General features: G+C 44.3%; 1 protein-coding gene across 1 annotated transcript in view; it reads right to left on the minus strand.

The window, feature by feature from the left end:
* Window positions 1-21,816, minus strand: part of adgrg4a (adhesion G protein-coupled receptor G4a) — an 80,627-nt gene that overhangs the window by 46,279 nt on the left and 12,532 nt on the right. The window contains exons 9-16 of the mRNA XM_084331364.1: window positions 18,408-18,556; window positions 17,195-17,278; window positions 14,284-14,367; window positions 13,820-13,908; window positions 13,286-13,350; window positions 12,395-12,422; window positions 10,654-10,676; window positions 9,354-9,496 (exon numbers count right to left, since the gene is read on the minus strand). Of these exons, the coding sequence (XP_084187490.1) occupies window positions 9,354-9,496; window positions 10,654-10,676; window positions 12,395-12,422; window positions 13,286-13,350; window positions 13,820-13,908; window positions 14,284-14,367; window positions 17,195-17,278; window positions 18,408-18,556 (665 nt within the window). The remainder of the gene's footprint in view (window positions 1-9,353; window positions 9,497-10,653; window positions 10,677-12,394; window positions 12,423-13,285; window positions 13,351-13,819; window positions 13,909-14,283; window positions 14,368-17,194; window positions 17,279-18,407; window positions 18,557-21,816) is intronic.

The raw sequence follows: 21,816 nt of genomic DNA on the forward strand, positions 1-21,816 counted from the left end.
TGTCATTCTTATGAGCCAGTTCCACCTGGAGGTCCGTGGACTCACGTGCTGCAGTGCAGATGACTATTCCTAATGCTGGTGCATTGTGTTGCATTGTAACCTAACAGGTATGTGTGTACAGTAGCTCCCATGTGTCCGTTTTGTATTCAATTGTGTATATTTTTCCAATGTAATTGTATGTTAAAATGTGTCATTCTTATGAGCCAGTTCCACCTGGAGGTCCGTGGACTCACGTGCTGCAGTGCAGATGACTATTCCTAATGCTGGTGCATTGTGTTGCATTGTAACCTAACAGGAGGGAAATAAAGTCCGTCAACAGTCATCCATGTCTGTCGTCCTTAACACAACGCCGTCAGAGAGTACCCCTACTACACCGGTCACACGTGGTGCCGTTTGACCTCGGACAACGGACAACGCTCGCCTGTCCACCGGGGACGCTGTCTGCACGCCGCTTCTTCATTCAACTGGCTGTGCTGAGTACAACGTCGAACGTTAACGTGTGCGCATAGGATAAGCGCATATGTGATATTGGTTGTTTTTGTTTGATAATAATATGCTATTGATTGTAATTGTAAATATTATTGTAATGATACAGTAATTGGAGACGACACTAGTTGTACAAGACCATTGTATTTTTTTTCTTTTTATTTCATCTGTTATGTATTGTGAATAGATAGCCTATGGTCTAATGTTCAAAGATTGAGCAGTAACAAGTGTTGCTATCTAACACATGCCCACTGTAAATATAATTAGGAACTAATTTGTTTATATGGTTGGCTGGTAATGAGATATATATATATATATATTATTTTTTTCCCCCCCATCTGTTCTGGTAAATTGTGAATGGATAGCCATACAGTAGCCTACATGTATTCGTGTGTAGTCTAGTGTTTAAAGTCTGAGCAGTAACAAGCGGCCATTTAACACATTCACACATACTTTTCTTTTGTTTATAGCCCTCTAAAGCATTTTTATTTTTTATTCTTGAACATGTCTGAAGCAGGACCACCAGATCTGGAGATGGTGGGTATGATGCCTGTATATGGCAGGGGTCAGTCAGCTCTTATGTGTGGGAGGGGAAGACCTGTGGAACTGAGTCAGTCTACAGTTCGCCAGTCAGTGTTTGAAGCAGTGGGGCCAGTGGCCACATCTACTCCAATCATGCATGGCAATGATGCAGCCCCGCAACTCGCTAGGTCAGAGGATTTAGGCAGCCTCGTCACAGACCTTGCCATACAGATAGGAGAACAAATTGCATCTACTCTGCATGCCATGCACCAGACCAGTTATCAGCCCCAGGTCCCCGTCCCTGAGCCCCAGGTCCCCGCCCCTGAGCCCAAGGTCCCCGCACCCCAACCACAATGTTTTTCTGGGTGTGCAGACATGTCAAGGATGAAAGTAATAGTGCAGGCGGAGACTAAACCACCTCCGTTCTTCAGAGGTGATCGCACTGAGCCAGTCTCCATACATGAGTGGGAAGACATGATGCTAGTGTATCTGTCTAGAGATATATAGAGAATTGTGTGATCTAGTGATGGGCAGGTTGACTGGTAAAGCTAGAGACATAGTGAAGGTGTCACTGCGTAGCCGGCCTGAGTTGTCTGCCAATATGACCCCTGCAGCTGTGTTTGACATTTTAAAGCGTAACTTCAGCGAGCTGACATACTCCAGTATGCCCATGGCCGACTTCTATGCCATGGTTCCCAGGCCTAGTGAGGGAGTGATGGATTACTGGGTCCGGCTGAATAAAGCAATCGATGTTGCAGATGAGTGTCTACGTCGCCGGGGTCGGTGTGTTGATGATGTGAGCGCCGAGGTCGTGATGATGTTGATCACGCACTGCCCAGATCCCAGTCTAGCTATGTCCTTCCAGCTGAAGCCTGTGGAGCAGTGGACTGCAGCTGAGGTCCAGGAGCGTCTAGATGGTTACCAGAGAGACCAAAGGAGATCCAGTTCACGGGCACAGCAGATTAACATCTCGGCATGCAGTCAGAGCCCCATGGCTGGTGGCCCATCCCCTCCTGTCCTGTATGGTGGGGCCCAGCAGTCTTCTGTTGTTGTGCAGTCACAGCAGCCTCCCTCCTTTGGCTCTTTTCATGAACAGCTTGGTGAGCCCCACAGGGTCTTAGCCGCAGCGCAGGCCCTCAGCCCTCCTACACCCATCTTAATGACTCCTGCCCCAGCGAGTCCCCCCTCTGTAGACCCTGGCCTTCATCAGGTGGTTGACTTGTTAGACCGTGTGCTCTCACTGTGTTCGGCCTCGCTGGCCCCAGCAGTACAGGCTCAGCCTGGTCAGCCGTCTCGCTCCCACATCCAGCCAAGTAATGGGCAGACGTACCACTCACGCAACCAGGCCAGACCGAGTCAGCAGAGTTACTCGCGCAACCAGGCCAGACCGAGTCAGCAGGGTTATTCGCGCAACCAGGCCAGACCGAATCAGCAGAGTTACCCGCACAACCAGCACGACCCATGCGAAGTGTGTCAAGACAGCAGGCATAACACTTATCAACACTGTATGCTCTATCGGCTGTGCCACCGCTGTTTCCGCCCTGGTCACTATGAGGACTCATGCCCTGGCATCTCCCAGCCATCAGCTGGATCAGCATCTCCCTCCAACAGACCCGCTCAGACCCATCCTGTCAATGCTGCCCCTTTAAACTAGCCAGCCCATGCAATGAGAGGGATAGTATGGGCAAAGTGAATGAAACCCTCGAGAGAGAACCAGACTTAGAAGCCATCTATGTAAACAGCTGCAGATTACTTCCAGAAAACGAAACAGCCATCTTTGTTGGGTCACAGAGAGTGAACGGAGCTAGTGAACTGTTTTATGCTCCAGTGTTAGTCAGTGACAAGTACACATTGAGGGGGATGTTGGATTCTGGTAGTATGTCATGCACGCTCAGTGAGGAAGGTGAACAAAAGTTACAAACCGCTGGTGTTCTCCCTCGTGTCCAGCCGGCACCTGTGAATGTGGTGCTGGTTGGTTGTGGTGGCTTGACTACTCGACCAAAGTGTGTCTATGATTTGGAGATTGAAGTTTGTGGGTCAAAATTTGTGGTTCCTACGTTGGTTGTGCCAGGTCAGAGAGACGAGTTTATAATTGGCACTAATGTAATCAAGTCCGTTCTCCAAAGGCTGAAGTCGACTGAAAAGTACTGGGAGCTTGTGTCCTGCAGAAACAGAGACCCTGAGTGTGAGAAGTTCCTTGAGCTCTTAAGCTGCACCTCCCGCTGGTCGGGCCCAGACCCGCCCGGGGTGATAGGCACAGTGAAGCTATGCCAGGCGGTTACCCTCCTCCCTCAGCAGGAGTATCTAGTGTGGGGGAAGCTACCAGCCAGTGCACATGTGTCTCCTGGGAGTACAGTCATTGTGGAGCCCACCTCAGCGAGGTCGGCCCCTCGCAACATCATAGTGGGGAGAGTGGTGACTCCCATGTGGGGCGACCGCTGGGTCCCCATGAAGGTCTTGAACCCGACACAGAGCCCCATCACGCTCCGTCGTAATGCCAAACTGGCTGATGTCTCACCTTGTCTTGCTGTTGAAGATCTGTCCATCACTCAGGGCCTGTGTCAGCAGCAGTCTGGTGTCTCCAGCTCCTCCGCCTCTCCTGGCTCCTCGTTAGATGCTGAGCAGATGTTGGCCGACTGTGGACTGGAGGACGTGAACATCAAGTCATGTGATGTGTCTCCTGATGGGAAGAGGAGGCTAGCTGACCTACTGGTGACGTATCAAGATGTCTTCTCCAAGGACAAGCTGGACTGTGGAAAGGTCAAAGACTTTGTGCACCGTATCCACCTCTCGGACGACCGTCCGTTCCGCCTGCCCTTTAGGCGTGTCCCCCCAGCTGACTATCACAAACTGAGAGAGGTGTTGACTGAGATGGAGGTGAAGGGGATAATCTCCAAGTCGATGAGCGAGTATGCCTCACCTCTGGTCATGGTGTGGAAGAAGAATGGAGACCTCAGGATCTGTACGGATTTCCGCTGGCTCAACGCAAAGACCGTCAAAGATGCTCATCCGTTGCCCCATCAGTCCGACTGCCTTGCTGCCCTTGGTGGGAACGCTTTCTTTAGCACCATGGATCTGACCTCAGGGTTCTACAACGTCCCTCTCCATGTGTCTGACCGGCGGTACACTGCCTTCACAACACCACTGGGCTTGTACGAGTACAACAGACTCCCGCAAGGCCTGTGCAACAGTCCGGCATCTTTCATGCGTATGATGCTCGGCATCTTTGGCGACCTCAACTACTCCAGCCTCTTGTGCTACTTGGACGACCTGCTGGTGTTTGCGCCGTCTGAGGAGGAGGCGTTGAAGCGATTGGAGGTGGTCTTCTGCAGACTCAGAGTGAACAACCTCAAGCTCGCACAGAAGAAATGCAACTTCTTACAGAGGTCGGTCAGGTTCCTGGGTCATGTGGTCGATGCCAGTGGAGTCTCTGTCGACCAAGAGAAGGTCTCCGTCATCTCTGGCTTCCAGAGAGAGGATCTGATGGAGTCGGATGGCCGCACTCCCGCTCCGAAGAGAGTGAGATCCTTCCTCGGCATGGTGTTGTATTACCAAAATTTCATACATGGCTGCTCCAGTATAGCCAAGCCCCTCTTTGCCTTGACAGCTGGCCAGAAGAGAAAAGGGAAGACCAGTGCTGGTCGTACGAGAGCCGGTACGTTCCGGAAGCTGACTCCTGAGGACTGGACTCCCGCCTGTGAGACTGCGTTTGAGGAGCTCAAGAGGGCGCTCGTCGAATGTGTAGTGCTGGCTCACCCGGACTTTGAGAGGCCGTTCATCCTCTCCACTGACGCGTCGTTGGACGGTATTGGAGCAGTGCTCTCTCAAGTCCCTGTCGGGGAGGAGAAGGCCAGACCAATCGCCTTTGCGAGCAAGTCGCTCAGCCGCAGTCAAGCGAACTATCCTGCCCACAGACTGGAGTTCCTGGCCCTCAAATGGTCAGTGTGTGACAAATTCAGTCACTGGCTCAAGGGTCACAAGTTCACTGTGTGGACTGATAATAATCCACTCACGTACATCATGACCAAGCCTAAACTTGACGCATGCGAGCAGCGCTGGGTGTCCAAGCTGGCCCCTTACTGCTTCGACATCAAGCATGTGCCTGGGAGGCTGAATACAGTGGCCGATGCGCTGAGCAGAGATCCCTTCGTGAGGCCGCTCAGCCGGCGTCTCTTGACCGAGCCTTACTCCGCTCTTCTGGAGCAGGTGTGTGATGTGGAGAACAGGGGGGTGCAGGATATCTTCCGTCTGACATGCCAGCCCCAAGCTCTAGTGACCCCTTCTGGATGTGCGGTTGCTGATGTGTCCATGTCGGCGGATGAGACCTCCACGGTGCTTTCCTCCCAGGAAGACTGGGACTCTGCGCCAAGACACAGGGCAGTATCTATGGCGGGTCACCTGTCCACTGTTGTCACTGCCGACCACGACGCAGTCTCCTCCTTGTCGTTGGCCGATCTGCAGGCCCGCCAGCGAAAAGACGCCACCGTCTCCAGAGTCATCTTTTACGTTGAAAGGGGCCGCAGACCCTCCAGACGCGAGCGCTGCTATGAAGATCAGCCCGCCTTGAGGATGCTGAAGCAGTGGGAGAGGCTCGCTATGCAGAACGGCATATTGTACAGGGTTACGAAGGACCACATGACCAGGCACAAGAGGTTCCAGTATGTTCTGCCTGAGTCCTTGAAGTCGGAGGCGCTGTCTGGAGTGCATGACTTGGCTGGTCACCAAGGTCAACCTAGAACGCTGTCTCTCGTACGTCAGCGTTTCTACTGGTATGACATGGAGAAGGATGTGCGGGGCCATGTGAGGAACTGTCCCAGATGCGTACTCAGCAAGACTCCAGAGCCGGCGGCCAGAGCCCCTCTGGAGAGCATAATAACCTCTGCACCACTGGAGCTGGTGTGCATCGACTTCTGGTCAGCTGAAGATAATAACAACAAGTCTGTGGATGTTCTGGTCATAACTGACCACTTTACAAAGCTGGCCCACGCCTTCCCCTGCAAAGACCAAACCGCGAAGAAGGTTGCTAAAAAGCTGTGGGACAACTATTTCTGTGTGTATGGCTTCCCACAGCGCCTGCATTCGGACCAAGGAGCGAACTTCCAGAGTGAGTTGATGGCGGAGCTGCTGGAGTTAGCAGGGGTCACGCAGTCCCGGACCACTCCGTATCACCCTATGGGGAATGGTGGCACTGAGAGATTCAATCGGACCCTGGGTGGAATGCTGCGCTCCCTGCCATCGGAGTCTAAGCACAGATGGCCCCAGATGGTCCAGAGCCTGACCTTCGCCTACAATTGTACACAGCATGAGACGACTGGCTTTGCCCCCTTTTACCTGATGTTCGGGAGGGTCCCGCGTCTGCCAGTTGATCTGCTGTTTAAGAATGTGCTCCAGGACGAGGTGGTCTGTGACTATGATGCCTATGTGAAGTCCCTGGCGGCCGATCTCCAGTCTGCTATGCTGTTGGCCCAGAGGCACACCTCAGTGGAACAGGGGCATCAGGCTGACCAGTACAACAAAAAGATGAAGGGCTTGCCCCTCTCGGTGGGTGATCGGGTCCTGGTGGCGAACAAGGGCGCCAGAGGGAAGCGGAAGCTGGCGGACAAATGGGAGCCGGACGTCTACACCGTCATTGCTTCCAGACCACAGTGCCACATATATCGGATCAGAGACCGGACTGGACGGGAGAAGACAGTCCACAGGAACCTCCTGCTTCAGGTCAACTTCCTCCCCTTGGACGGGTCATTTGATGATGAGGGTCTAGCCGCGGACAGCGACACCTGTGCGCCTGGTGAAGCCTCCCTCTCAGTCATGCCTGAAGCTAGTGCCTCAGACGCGGACAGTGTGGCGGCAGAGCCTTCCATGGGAGATGGACCTTCCATGGGAGATGGACCTGATGGGGATCGCACCGCATCATGGGTGCAAGAGCAGTCTTCAGTGGAGAGTGAGGATGACGGGCTACGTCCGTATTCCCCCCAGGGGATGTCCCCTGCTCTGAGTGAGCTTCCAGTGGCAAGTGCCGCCAGTCCCCCACTGTTGCTTGCTCCACCGAGTTCCCCCCCTGCTGTAGTCCAGCATGATGACAGTGTTGTGTCCACACAACCAGGGCGTACTCCTGAGCTAATGAGTGTCAGTGTGCCTGGTCAGAGCCAGGGTCCACAGACCACTGAACACTACACGTCCAGGTTCGGTAGGGTCATCAAGCCAGTCTTTCGGCTGATAGAGACAATGGTCCAACTTGAGAGTTTGATGGGCTTCGAGCCGCAAGCCTCTATCAAACGTGTGTGAGGTTAGCTGCAGTGTTGTGTATGGCACTTACGGCCTGATACAGTGTCCTTTGTGGTGATAAGGAATAACAGTTTTATTTATGTGTATGTGCCCTCGTCATGGTATGGTCAAGTGTAGCTGGATGGTGTATAAGGCACCGTCGTTATCCCTGGAGGTATGGTGGGAGTTGGCCACTCCTGGTGCCCTCCTGGCCTTTTATTAGGTGACAGGTATCGTTGGATTGTTCCGCAGTGTGTGGTTCTCATAGTAAGCTTGTGACTAGTGTGACACGAGGTAGGCACAGTTTTATTTTATTCGATGTAGGTGTAATTCTGTGGGGTGAATGTAACAAGTGCCTTGTTGCCTTGTATAGATAATTACACCCCATCACAAAATACACTTTAATACATTCCACTAATACTCCTAAACGTTTTATTTTATTGATTTAAGTTGATTTCATTCCTTTCGTTTTGTTTTATTGCACTTTTGGGAGTTAAGGCTTTTATTTTGAAATCGACACACTTAGTTTTCCGGTCCTCCGGGACACGCATCTTGCCTGCTTTCCGGTGGTGCGTTAGTTCCACCTGGAGGTCCGTGGAGTGAGTACTACTCCTTATGTTCAGTGAAAGACTTCGGTCTAAAAGTTGTTAAATATTGTATGTTACATTCCTAAAACTGTGAAACGAGTTTGTAATGTAACTACTGTTGTTAATATGTACCTGTGCAGTTGTTTTGTGGGAGGTTTGACTGGGTAAAATGCACTTTAATAGCATGTAGGAAGTTTGCACACACGTGCGCTGCTGTTAACATGTAGTTAATGCAGTCACGTCTTTTCTCAACCATAGCTCACGTGCTGCAGTGCAGATGACTATTCCTAATGCTGGTGCATTGTGTTGCATTGTAACCTAACAGGTATGTGTGTACAGTAGCTCCCATGTGTCCGTTTTGTATTCAATTGTGTATATTTTTCCAATGTAATTGTATGTTAAAATGTGTCATTCTTATGAGCCAGTTCCACCTGGAGGTCCGTGGACTCACGTGCTGCAGTGCAGATGACTATTCCTAATGCTGGTGCATTGTGTTGCATTGTAACCTAACAGGAGGGAAATAAAGTCCGTCAACAGTCATCCATGTCTGTCGTCCTTAACACAACGCCGTCAGAGAGTACCCCTACTACACCGGTCACACTGGCCAGTATGACTTACTACCAGATTTCAGATTCAGATTCACTACCATAGTGTCTATAGTCCTGTATCACTGTATACTGTATATTAATACTACATACATCTGATTAGCACTATTACTCAGTACTAGTACTAATTTATATCTTTTATACCCAGTTTAATCACCTGTACATTGTATATTACTATCGCACTTTACTGTTACAATTGCACTTTGGAGGGCGGCCGGTTAGCGCAGCGGACTAAGCGTCTGTCTACCACCGCAGAGACAGTGGGATCGAATCCAGCTGCCGTGGTGCCTCCGGCTTGGTTGGCCGTCCATACTGACACAATTGGCAGTGTCAGCGGGTGGGAAAGCCGGCGAGGGTGGGTCCTGGTCGTTGTGGACAGCGACTCCTACAGTTCGGTCGGGGCAACTGCACAGCGAGCGAAGGATCTGGGGGAGGTAGTGTGACCTTCCACACATTACACTCTCTGAGAGTCCGCGCTGCCAGGTGAAAAGAAGCGGTGGGCTGGCTACACATGTGTCGGAGGAAGCATGTGATAGTCTCCGCCCTCCCAGACCGACAGTAGGGGGTAGAGTGCGCAACGACCAGGAAGGGGATTGGGAATTGGCATAACGACTAACATTGGGATGGGAGAAAAACGGAAAAAGGAGGGGGGGAAAAGATAATACAAAAAGAAATATATATATATATTGCACTTTGGTTGGATGGCAAACTTATTTCCGTTGTACTGTACTGCTGCATGATGACAATACATTGGAATCTAATCTATTATCCTTTCATGACTTAAGAAAAAACAACCTAGTATTTCTAAAGTTATTCACCGGCAGAATTGGAGACACAAGGTTTTCACCCAAAAGCAGCCTTTGTGAGTGAGATAGAAGGTCCTTCTCACCAATGTGTTGGATCACAATAGAGACGGCTTTGAGGATAGTGGTGCCGTCGACGTAGGTCGCGTTCAGGGCGTCGCCAATGGCTTCCTTCATCGTTTGGACATTCCGTGAGTCAAACACCTGAATCTGGAAGGTGCATCTGCATCTGTCGATGAAATGTGGATGATGAGTTCATCTTTAGACACACGTTTATATAAAAGACACGCGATTCACAACACTAGACATTTGAAGCGAAGGCATAGAGACCACAGTAAAACACTGTGCAGAGAAGGCACAGCTTACGGCCAATCACACAGCCCTCATGAGTCATTAAAGTATAGCATTTATGGCTCGACTGAATAAACCTAATAATAATAATAATAATAATAATAATAATAATAATAATAATAATAATAATAATAATAATAATAATAATAATAATAATAATAATAATAATAATAATAATAATAATAATAATAATAATAATAATAATAAAAATAATAATATAAAAAAAAAATAATAATAATAATAATAATAATAATAATAATAATAAAAAAAAAAAAAAAAAATAATAATAATAATAATAATAATAATAATAATAATAATAATAATAATAATAATAATAATAATAATAATAATAATAATAATATATTCCATTTGTAGGGGGCGCTTTATATTTGCGGAACAAATCGCTACAGTGTAGAAGAACATAAACACTAGTAAGAGTAGAAAGAACATAAAAGAAGAAGGGCTAAAACTAGTGAAAGAGTAAAAGAACATAAAATAAGTTGGGCTAAAACTAGTAAAAGAGTAAAAGAACATAATAATAAGAAGTGCTAAAACTAGTAAAAGAGTAAAAGAACATAATAATAAGAAGGGCTAAAACTAGTAAAGGAACATAAAAGAAGAAGGGCTAAAACTAGTAAAAGAGTAAAAGAACATAAAATAAGTTGGGCTAAAACTAGTAAAAGAGTAAAAGAACATAATAATAAGAAGTGCTAAAACTAGTAAAAGAGTAAAAGAACATAATAATAAGAAGGGCTAAAACTAGTAAAGGAACATAAAAGAAGAAGGGCTAAAACTAGTAAAAGAGTAAAAGAACATAAAGGGCTCAAACTAGTAAAAAAAACTAGTAAAAGAGTAAAATAACATAAAATAAGAAGGACTAAAACTAGTAAAGGAACATAAAATAAGAAGGGCTAAAACTAGTAAAAGAGTAAAAGAACATAAAATGTGTGGGGCTAAAACTAGATGAACCTCTGGATTTAAGTCAAGCTGTTTTATAGCATCAGCTTGACCTTTGACCTTTCTTCAGTTACCTACTCTTTGTATCGTCCACCAGAGGTCTGAAAGAGACGAGACCACAGAGATGTCAGAGAGACGTGTGTTTGTTTACCGTACACCGTATTGTGCATCATTTGGAGACCAGGTCAAGTTCAAGTTCAAGTTTCTTTCTATTAGTTGTCATACAGAATACAGAACACTTTGCATGAAATGTTTCTTTCTGTGTTGCTCCTGAGAGTGTGCTATAGGTAATGCTGCACATGCACACCTCATTAACTGCAGGGGTGTAAAGTACTTGAGTAATTGTACTTCGTTACAATACTTAAGTACTGTTTTGGGGATTTGTACTTTACTCGAGTATTATTAGGTTTGTATACTTGTAATTTTACTCAATTACATTTCAGAGAAAAAAAAACATACTTTTTACTCCTTACATTTAAAATGCAGACCTACAAAGTACAAAGTACAAATCTCGCAGGTCCAACTATTTTAATTAATATATTTGTTTCTCTGGCCGAACTAACGTTAATGTTATTAATCCTGCGGCCGCGCTTTATTTAAAAACAGCCAATCAAATCCCCATCAATGGAAAATGAACCCGCCCATACCCATGCTGATTGGTTCTTGTGCAAGACTAGAAAGCGGGGATCTTTGATTAAAACACCTGCTATCAGAAGAATAGACAGTCAGAGTGACCAGCTACAGGAGGTGGCCACTCACAAACGATAGTACGAGTGATGAAGTAGAAACTTTTTTACTTTTACTCAAGTGTGTTTTTAGCCAGATACTCTGACTTTTACTTGAGTACGATTTTGAGACGGTACCCATACTTTCACTTAAGTATCATTTCTGGGTACTTTTTACACCCCTGACTGTTGCCCTGGCATGAATGAATTGTTGAAATAAGTTGCACCATGAATAATTTTACTGTGTTCAGATCAGAATGATCCCCTCAGGATGCTCAATGACAATAACACTATGTAACAAACCATCAAATACACTCACAGAATGAATGAATGAATGAATGAATGAATGAATGAATGAATGAATGAATGAATGAATGAATGAATGAATGAATGAATGAATGAATGAATGAATGAATGAATGAATGAATGAATGAATGAAAACTTTATTTAACAGATTGGATTGCAGAATGGGTACAATACAGTACGGCTCAATACACACAATTGTTAAGGGGATGCAGACCAGAGAAAGACTTTCGTCTTGTTTACATCAGGGTCCCCCATTTTCAATTCATAGTGACATTTATGACATACACAACATACATGACATTTATGGCATAGGGATATACATGACATACAGCACACACATCCACATGTACACACTCACTTTAAACAAACAACTCACTGCAGCACCCACTTTACCCACTTTAGACACCTAACACACTTTATATTTATTGGTAAAGAGATTTGCACTACAACTCATACCTCATTACACCTTACCCTAAATTGTACCTCATCCAATTTCTGCATTGTACTGTATACTGTATTGTAACTCAGTTACTTTTTCTACTCTGCATTGTATATTGTATATATGTACATTGAACACTTTTGTTTACGTATACTTTTGACTTCTATTTTATACTTATTTTATACTTATCTATTTTTATTTAGCACACTCTCAGGAGCAGAACAGAAAGAAGCATTTCATATAAAAGTATTCTGTATTTTTGTATGACAACTAATAAAGAAACTTGAAACTTAAACCTGTATTCAGATCAGAATGATAAACCTGTATTCAGAACAGAATGAAGACTCACCATCGGTCTGTTATTCTGCCCAGTAAACCTATAAAAGATGACAGATCAATGGAATAGTTCAGAGCTTTTATATTATAATAATTAGATAGTAGTAGATCTTGTTATGCCACCAGGGGCGTCCATTTGGTATGGCAAGGTATGGCACTCACCATACCTTGGCAAATAAAAATGTAAAAAAAAAAAAAAAAAAAAAAAATTACAATTTTGTATGTTGATTTAGAATTCGAATGTCAACATTATGAACGAAGCTTCGAACTATTCGGTACAGCCCTAGCATGTTTTGATATTGTCAATTATCTCACTTTTACTAGGTGACTTTTACTGTGACTAACTGAAATATGCCCCAAAAAAAAGGAAAATGGACATAGGGACGTTTTTTTATCAAAGGGCAGCAGAGACAAGTGATACAGGGACACAGGTAAGGTCTGGCTTAGTGATTATAATAGTGCAGTTCAGCATTCAGTAACCCATACTTTTTGTGAATGTGTTTTTGATACTACATTCTGTTGAACACACACCTCAAAACCGTACCTAAGGAAAATTGGCTCAATTGCAAGAAAAGTAATAGACAGTTATGATATTACATTCTGCATAATTCGTATGCAAAATATTGTGGTTCCCTGCTTTAGTCTGTTGACACATTTCTATACTAAAAATGCTTGTGTAGTCCTGTGTCATACCTAAATGTCATATAACTGAATTGTATAGAAACAACTCACCAAAAGTGACTATTGCACAACTGATTTGACAAAAAAAATCAACCCCCCGCCCCACCCCCCCCCCCCCCCTTCACCCAGCACCCCCCCCCCCCCCCCCCTCTCCATACCTTGCCTTTTACTGAAAGGACGCCACTGTATGCCACCATGCCTGCCTGCCTACTGGGGGACCCACCTGTTGCCGTCGACCTTCAGATTCAGTATCGTCATGGTTTTATTGACCTGCAGCGTTTCTTTCAGCTTTTTGACCAAAGAAAACAACACAGTGTGAATTAGGGCTGGGCTGGGGGGCGATTCTGGCTCAAATGTGAATCACGATTTTTCTCTCTAAGAATTGAGATCACGATTCTCTCACACGATTCTTATTTTTTCAATAAAATCATTTTTTAAACAGACAACATAACATATCAAAGTGCTTGACTTAAACTTAAACATAACATATATGAAAGTGCTTGACTTAAACTTAAAAGTATCTTGTAACATACAAAATAACTCAAGTCAGAATCGTCATCATAAAAGTTAACTTAAGTAAAAAAAAATATATATATATATTTTTTTTAATCGTCATAATTTAGAAATGAGATTGCATAGGTCTATGAATCGAGATTACGATTTTATTTCGATTAATTGACCAGCCCTAGTCTGAATAATGAGATGGTTTTCTGGCGACAGTTTTCTGGTGACGGTGCAATGGTATGAGTTTCCTTACCCATGTCTCGATAGTGCGCTGCAGGGTTCCATGGGCACCCGTTATGCTCACTGTCAAACTGGCTTTGAAGAATGTATCTGCTTTGACCCCTGGAGGAGGACAAAAGGTCGAAGGTCAGTAGAAATGTCCTCTCACACCTGGACAAGACGCTCTGCTGGAGATGCTTCTGCTTCATTGATGGATATTAATGGTTAACCGTCTGTAGTGTAGTAGTGAAAGGGTTAACCTTCTGTAGTGTGGTAGTGAAAGGTTTAACCTTCTGTAGTGTGGTAGTGAAAGGGTTAACCTTCTGTAGTGTGGTAGTGAAAGGTTTAACCTTCTGTAGTGTGGTAGTGAAAGGGTTAACCTGCTGTAGTGTGGTAGTGAAAGGTTAATCTTCTGTAGTGTGGCAGTGAAAGGGTTAACATTCTGTAGTGTGGTAGTGAAAGGGTTAATGCATGTTGATGTACCATGGATGGACTGACCTGTAGTGCTGTTGCTGTTCGCAGACTCTCCGGTCGTCAGCATGTCAGTGGGTGCAGCTGGGAAGCAGTGGGTTGGATTCACCCCTTCAGTTAAATCACAGATTGTTAATAAACAAGAGCATTACTACCCAATAGCTGCAACCTATCTATCTATCTATCTATCTATCTATCTATCTATCTATCTATCTATCTATCTATCTATCTATCTATCTATCTATCTATCTATCTATCTATCTATCTATCTATCTATCTATCTATCTATCTATCTATCTATCTATCTATCTATCTATCTATCTATCTATCTATCTATCTATCTATCTATCTATCTATCTATCTATCTATCTATCTATCTATCTATCTATCTATCTATCTATCTATCTATCTATCTATCTATCTATCTATCTATCTATCTATCTATCTATCTATCTATCTATCTATCTATCTATCTATCTATCTATCTATCTATCTATCTATCTATCTATCTATCTATCTATCTATCTATCTATCTATCTATCTATCTATCTATCTATCTATCTATCTATCTATCTATCTATCTATCTATCTATCTATCTATCTATCTATCTATCTATCTATCTATCTATCTATCTATCTATCTATCTATCTATCTATCTATCTATCTATCTATCTATCTATCTATCTATCTATCTATCTATCTATCTATCTATCTATCTATCTATCTATCTATCTATCTATCTATCTATCTATCTATCTATCTATCTATCTATCTATCTATCTATCTATCTATCTATCTATCTAACCAACACAAAGCATATGTATTTGACTCATTAGCTTAGTTGCCACCTCCAGCAGTTTTATTGAAAAGGTATCTTTGGATCAATCACTTTGCCTTAGGCCCTTGTTGTCATAAAGTACTTAGTGATGGGAATAACGGCGTTATAAATAACGGCGTTACTAGCGGCGTTAGTTTTTTCAGTAACGAGTAATCTAACGGATTACTCTTCCAATCTTAATAACGCCGTTACCGTTACTGCCAAAAAATGCGGCGCGTTACTATGATTGAATCTGTTTTTTTTTCATCAGACAGATCTCTGCGCCCAGGAGGTAATACTTTTTTTCCTTGGTTAGTAGGCAGTGCGCGATTGGCTGAGGTTGAGTAAAATGTCATGGTAAGCCAATCAGAGGTAGAGGTGGGCGGGTGTTTGAAAGCATCCTGACACACAGCGACAACACAAGCGACTCAGTCAACGACAGACCGTGGGTCCATGAGCGTTTTTTGTTCACTCTTGTGTTAGTTGTTGCAGCGCAGGGCACTGCAGTAGTGGAGGCTACAGCCTTATCAACAGTGCTGCACTTCCTGGTTTAATAGCACAGTCTTCAGGTGCTCAGACTCAGAGATATGTATCTGTATGTCATGCATGTCTTAAATGTCATGATTAGATTAGTTTAGATGATTAGATTAGATTCTTATATCTGTATGTTGTGTATGTCATAAATGTCATGAATTGAAAATGGGGGAACCTGATGTAAACAAGACGAAAGTCTTGCATCCCCTTAACAATTGTGTGTATTGAGCTGTACTGTATTGTACCCATTCTGCAATCTGTTAATAAAATGTTCAATCAATCAGTATATATTTGTTATTTATTTTTGGTATAGTGCTTAACAAGCATAATTTAATGTTGCCCAGTTGTGGCCTGTTGAGGGGCAATACATATCAAAAGTTCCAAAACATCTATTGTGTTTGTATTTGTATGATCCACTATATAAACATAGTAATTATAATATCTACATACATGGCATTTGATTGGAGGCTAGTCTCCCACAGCAACATTAAAATAGTTTAGATTTGTGTATGTTGTTTATGTAAAGATTATACTTGAAAGTAACGCAATAGTTACTTTCTGAAGTAACTAGTTACTTTTATAATTTGTAACTGAGTAAGTAATTTAGTTACTTTTTGGAAGAAGTAACTGTAACTAGTTACTTTTTATAAGTAACTTGCCCACATCCCGTCTTAGGTGCTGCTGGATCAGAGAGATAGAGCAGGAAGAGAACCGACAGCAGCTCTCCTGACACCTGCTGCTCTCTGCAGCTGAAGCAGCCTCTATGTGTTGATGTTAGTGACAGGTCCTACTAATCACCATAAAGTACCACTAACTACCCCAAACTACCCCAAACTACCCCAAAATACCACAAAGTACCCTAAAAATACCCCAAAGTACCACAAAATACCCCAAAGTATACCCCAAAATACCACAAAGAACCACAAAGTACCCCAAAATACCACAAAGTACCCTAAAAATACCACAAAGTACCACAGAATACCACAAAGTATACCCCAAAATACCCCAAAAATACCCCAAAATACCACAAAGTACCCTGAAAATACCCCAAAGTGGCCCAAAATACCACAAAGTACCCTAAAAATACCCCAAAGTGCCACAAAATACCCCAAAGTACCCTAAAAATACCACAAAGTACCACAAAATACCCCAAAGTGCCTGGAAATATACCACAAAATACCCCAAAGTGCCTGGAAATATACCACAAAGTACCCCAAAGTGCCCCCAAATATACCCTAAAATACCACAAAGTATCACAAAATACCCCAAAGAACCCCAAAGTGACGTACTGGAGCTCAGTGACTATGTGTTGATGTTGGTGATGTTAAGGTTCAGAGGTCATCAGAAAAGTGTGTCTTGGTGTAAAATAATTTAAATAAAATGTAATATGTAATATATGTACTTATTTGTAAATAAATACATAAATACGTCAATATATTACTTATTTGTAATATATAAACATTGTACATTGTCGTAAAATACGTTGATATATTACTTATGGCTATAACATAACGTACAATATGTATCTTTTCCCTGTGGTACTTCATTTACATAATGTAAGCGAGGCGGGGCTGTGGGATGCTCACCTGAGCCCACTGAGGGACGATCACCGGGGGGCATTGTGGGCAGGCTGACAGTGGGCACTGGCTCTGTCACCCCGGGTACAGACTCTGAAAGAAACACAAGAAATGAACCACAGGACATAAAGGAAGGAAAGGCCAGGCAGGAACATCTACCCTCCCTCTGCTCGAGAACAGTCGCTTCCTCCTCCGCTCCCCTCCCCCTCTTCTCTCTGCGCTTCGTGCCGTTTGTCGGACTCTACTCAAACCAACTCGATATGGATCTAATCAGCTGGTCACTTTCAGTAGTGGATCGCATATTTTCGTCAAGAAAGCAGAATGAGGCTGACCCCCTCCTCTGCCCACTTGGGACATTTCAATCGGGCTACCAAATTGACAGTCGGGGCGCGTGGCGGAGTTCATGCTGCATATTCCCCCTAGAAATTGAAGACACGGAAGACATCTGGATTATCACATTCATGCTACTCGGCTTTGGAGCACTTGCGGTGTGTGGTTGGCTATGCTATCAGAAGCTTTTGGATGGCTATCAGAAGATTTTAGCCCCGTTTACCGCGCACAGGACCTGCCTCAATGAACTAAATAAGACACTTGCTGTGTTCCACACAGAGGACCAACAACTGCATTCATTCATTTTGGACGGAGTTGTTCAAATTCACTCTACTCAAAATCAAATTTAAATCGACGTGGCATTTTACTCAGAAGGCATTCTTCTCTTTCTGAGAATGCCTGCCAGCCAAAACAAATTCCGGAGAGACGACGCACCAAGGACATAACCCACAGAGCTGATAAGACTTTTCCAGTTGTCAAGAAAGCAGAATGAGGCTGTATATCTATATCAGTAGATATAGATATCTTACCTACTCTTACTAGTTACGCTGCTGGCCAGTATGACTTACTACCATGACTGTCTTTATGCCTGTATCACTGTACATATTAATACTACAACTCTGTACATACATCTGATTAGCACTATTACTATTACTCAGTAGTCCTAATTTATATATTTATTTTATACCCAGTTGAATCACCTGTACATTGTATATTACTATCGCACTTTACGGATACATTTGCACTCTGGTTGGATGCCAAACTTCTTTTTGATGTACTGTACCCTGTGCTGTATAATGACAATACATTTTAATGGAATCTAATCGAATCTAAATAATGCATGGATTGTCTAGTATGCAGGATACAAGCTTCTCATATAGTGTGTACCCACCCACAGGCCGTACGCTGAGGCTGTTATTGTCTGCCACCAGGGTGTGGGCGGGGTTGGAGAAGGGTGAGGTCAAGAGGTCAGAGACTCCGGTCTGGACCTGCTCTATGTCTGCCTCGAGGTCCACCGTCACGTAGATCTCACTGTCGAAGCTGGGGACACACCAGGAAACCAGCATGACACACCAGGAAACCAGCATGACACACCAGGAAACCAGCATGACACACCAGGAAACCAGCATGACACACCAGGAAACCAGCATGACACACCAGGAAACCAGCATGACACAGCAGGAAACCAGCATGACACAGCAGGAAACCAGCATGACACAGCAGGAAACCAGCATGACACAGCAGGAAACCAGCATGACACACCAGGAAACCAGGAGGACAAACCAGGAAACCAGGAGGACACAGCAGGAAACCAGCATGACACACCAGGAAACCAGGAGGACACACCAGGAAACCAGCATGACACACCAGGAAACCAGGATGACACACCAGGAAACCAGGATGACACACCAGGAAACCAGGATGACACACCAGGAAACCAGCATGACACACCAGGAAACCAGGAGGACACACCAGGAAACCAGCATGACACAGCAGGAAACCAGGATGACACACCAGGAAACCAGCATGACACAGCAGGAAACCAGGATGACACACCAGGAAACCAGCATGACACACCAGGAAACCAGCATGACACAGCAGGAAACCAGCATGACACACCAGGAAACCAGGAGGACAAACCAGGAAACCAGGAGGACACAGCAGGAAACCAGCATGACACACCAGGAAACCAGGAGGACACACCAGGAAACCAGCATGACACACCAGGAAACCAGGATGAAAAACCAGGAAACCAGGATGACACACCAGGAAACCAGGATGACACACCAGGAAACCAGGATGACACACCAGGAAACCAGGATGACACACCAGGAAACCAGGATGACAAACCAGGAAACCAGGATGACAAACCAGGAAACCAGCATGACACACCAGGAAACCAGGATGACACACCAGGAAACCAGGATGACACACCAGGAAACCAGGAGGACAAACCAGGAAACCAGCATGACACACCAGGAAACCAGCATGACACACCAGGAAACCAGGATGACACACCAGGAAACCAGGATGACACACCAGGAAACCAGGATGACAAACCAGGAAACCAGGATGACACACCAGGAAACCAGGATGGCAAACCAGGAAACCAGGATGACACACCAGGAAACCAGGATGACACACCAGGAAACCAGGATGACACACCAGGAAACCAGGATGACAAACCAGGAAACCAGGATGACACACCAGGAAACCAGGATGACAAACCAGGAAACCAGGATGACAAACCAGGAAACCAGCATGACACACCAGGAAACCAGGATGACACACCAGGAAACCAGGATGACACACCAGGAAACCAGGATGACACACCAGGAAACCAGGATGACAAACCAGGAAACCAGGATGACAAACCAGGAAACCAGCATGACACACCAGGAAACCAGGATGACACACCAGGAAACCAGGATGACACACCAGGAAACCAGGAGGACAAACCAGGAAACCAGCATGACACACCAGGAAACCAGGATGGCAAACCAGGAAACCAGGATGACACACCAGGAAACCAGGATGACACACCAGGAAACCAGGATGACACACCAGGAAACCAGGATGACACACCAGGAAACCAGGATGACAAACCAGGAAACCAGGATGACACACCAGGAAACCAGGATGACAAACCAGGAAACCAGGATGACAAACCAGGAAACCAGCATGACACACCAGGAAACCAGGATGACACACCAGGAAACCAGGATGACACACCAGGAAACCAGGATGACACACCAGGAAACCAGCATGACACACCAGGAAACCAGGATGACACACCAGGAAACCAGGATGACACACCAGGAAACCAGGATGACACACCACAGCCAACCATAGATATATATAGAACATTAGATAGCTTACCCGCGCTGCCGGCCAATGGAGAGCGACGTCGTCGTAGGGCGGCCATCTTGCCCCAGGCAGCTCAGCTACTGATAACATTAATGTCTATGGTGCATGTACTATTTAAATAACCATAGATTGCTCAATTCTTTACCGATTTTCAAACGGGTTGGTTTGCTATAAACATCAAAGATGTAGTTATGATACTGCATACTTATAAAAATGTTATTTTTTTTAAAGATGTTTTTTTACAAACCGCTTGAATCATAGCCACGTTAATAATGCTTGTAAATCCGTCAATATTTCCGCGAGTTATGAGTATTTTTGTCTGTGCAGATCACTCACCCTCACTCAAGGCTGACTGGGGCAAGATGGCGGCGGTTCAGCGACGCTGGTGACTCCGCCTTAAGCTATCTAGTGTTCTATATATATATCTATGCAGCCAACCAGCATGACACACTACAGCCAACCAGCATGACACACCACAGCCAACCAGGATGACACACCAATCCCCGTTGCAATCTGATCCAAAATGGCGGAGCCATATCCATTATAAGAATGTAACTACTGTACATACAGTAGATTTCATTCACGGTTCTTCCTGCACTATCCTGAGATACTAAATCCAAATTGAACTCTGCCATTTGAAAGAGGAGATTTGGCCCGATCCATAGATGTGCAAGTTGGCTATAATAAGGTAATTTATAGGGGTGGTATTCTATATGCTATAATAATATTTCAAATTGCATGTGTCCGGATGGCAGCATTCAGTACTGTATCTACAAAATGTTCTGTTTAATCATCTTCCCTTTATTCATTTGTTTAGATTTTTTCAAGAAGGTGCTGAATTTTTCATGTCTAGTCATATTTAGCATGGTGTTATTCACCGTCAAAGATAAAAAAAATATATATATATTTTTTAAAGATATTTGATATTCTTCTTTGGTTCATCACAATTTACTCAAGCCTAGTAAAAGACACAATATTTCAGAATACATTCCCTAAGATCTATAGATGTCCCTATGATACCAAGAACATGCAAATGGGCCTTGTAGAAGTGGAGCAATCTACCATTACTTAGGTGTGTATTTTTAAGCGGATTTTCAGAAAATAGGGCTCGGGCTTAAGAGGTTAAAGTGTCTAAAGTGAATGTCAACCTCTTAAAGGTGAGTGCTTAAAGTGAGTGTGTGCATGTTGGATGTGTGTGCAATGAATGTAGGTTAGTGTTGCACAACGAGGAGTGTGAGTTAAGTAAGTAAGTAAGTTAAGTGTTCATGTCTGTTTTGTTCTTTTCTTTTTCTTTCTATTTTCGGTGTCTTTTCTAGTGTTTTAGCTATTATTTGAATTTTTTATTTTTATTTATTAAAATAAAATGTATTATTTCTTGTATTTTCCACTGTGTGCACTCGTGCTGAGAAGGGCGCTATACAAATAAAGTTTTA

This window comes from Notolepis coatsorum (assembly GCF_963971535.1).
Source record: "Notolepis coatsorum genome assembly, chromosome: 16".
Lineage (NCBI taxonomy): Eukaryota > Metazoa > Chordata > Actinopteri > Aulopiformes > Paralepididae > Notolepis > Notolepis coatsorum.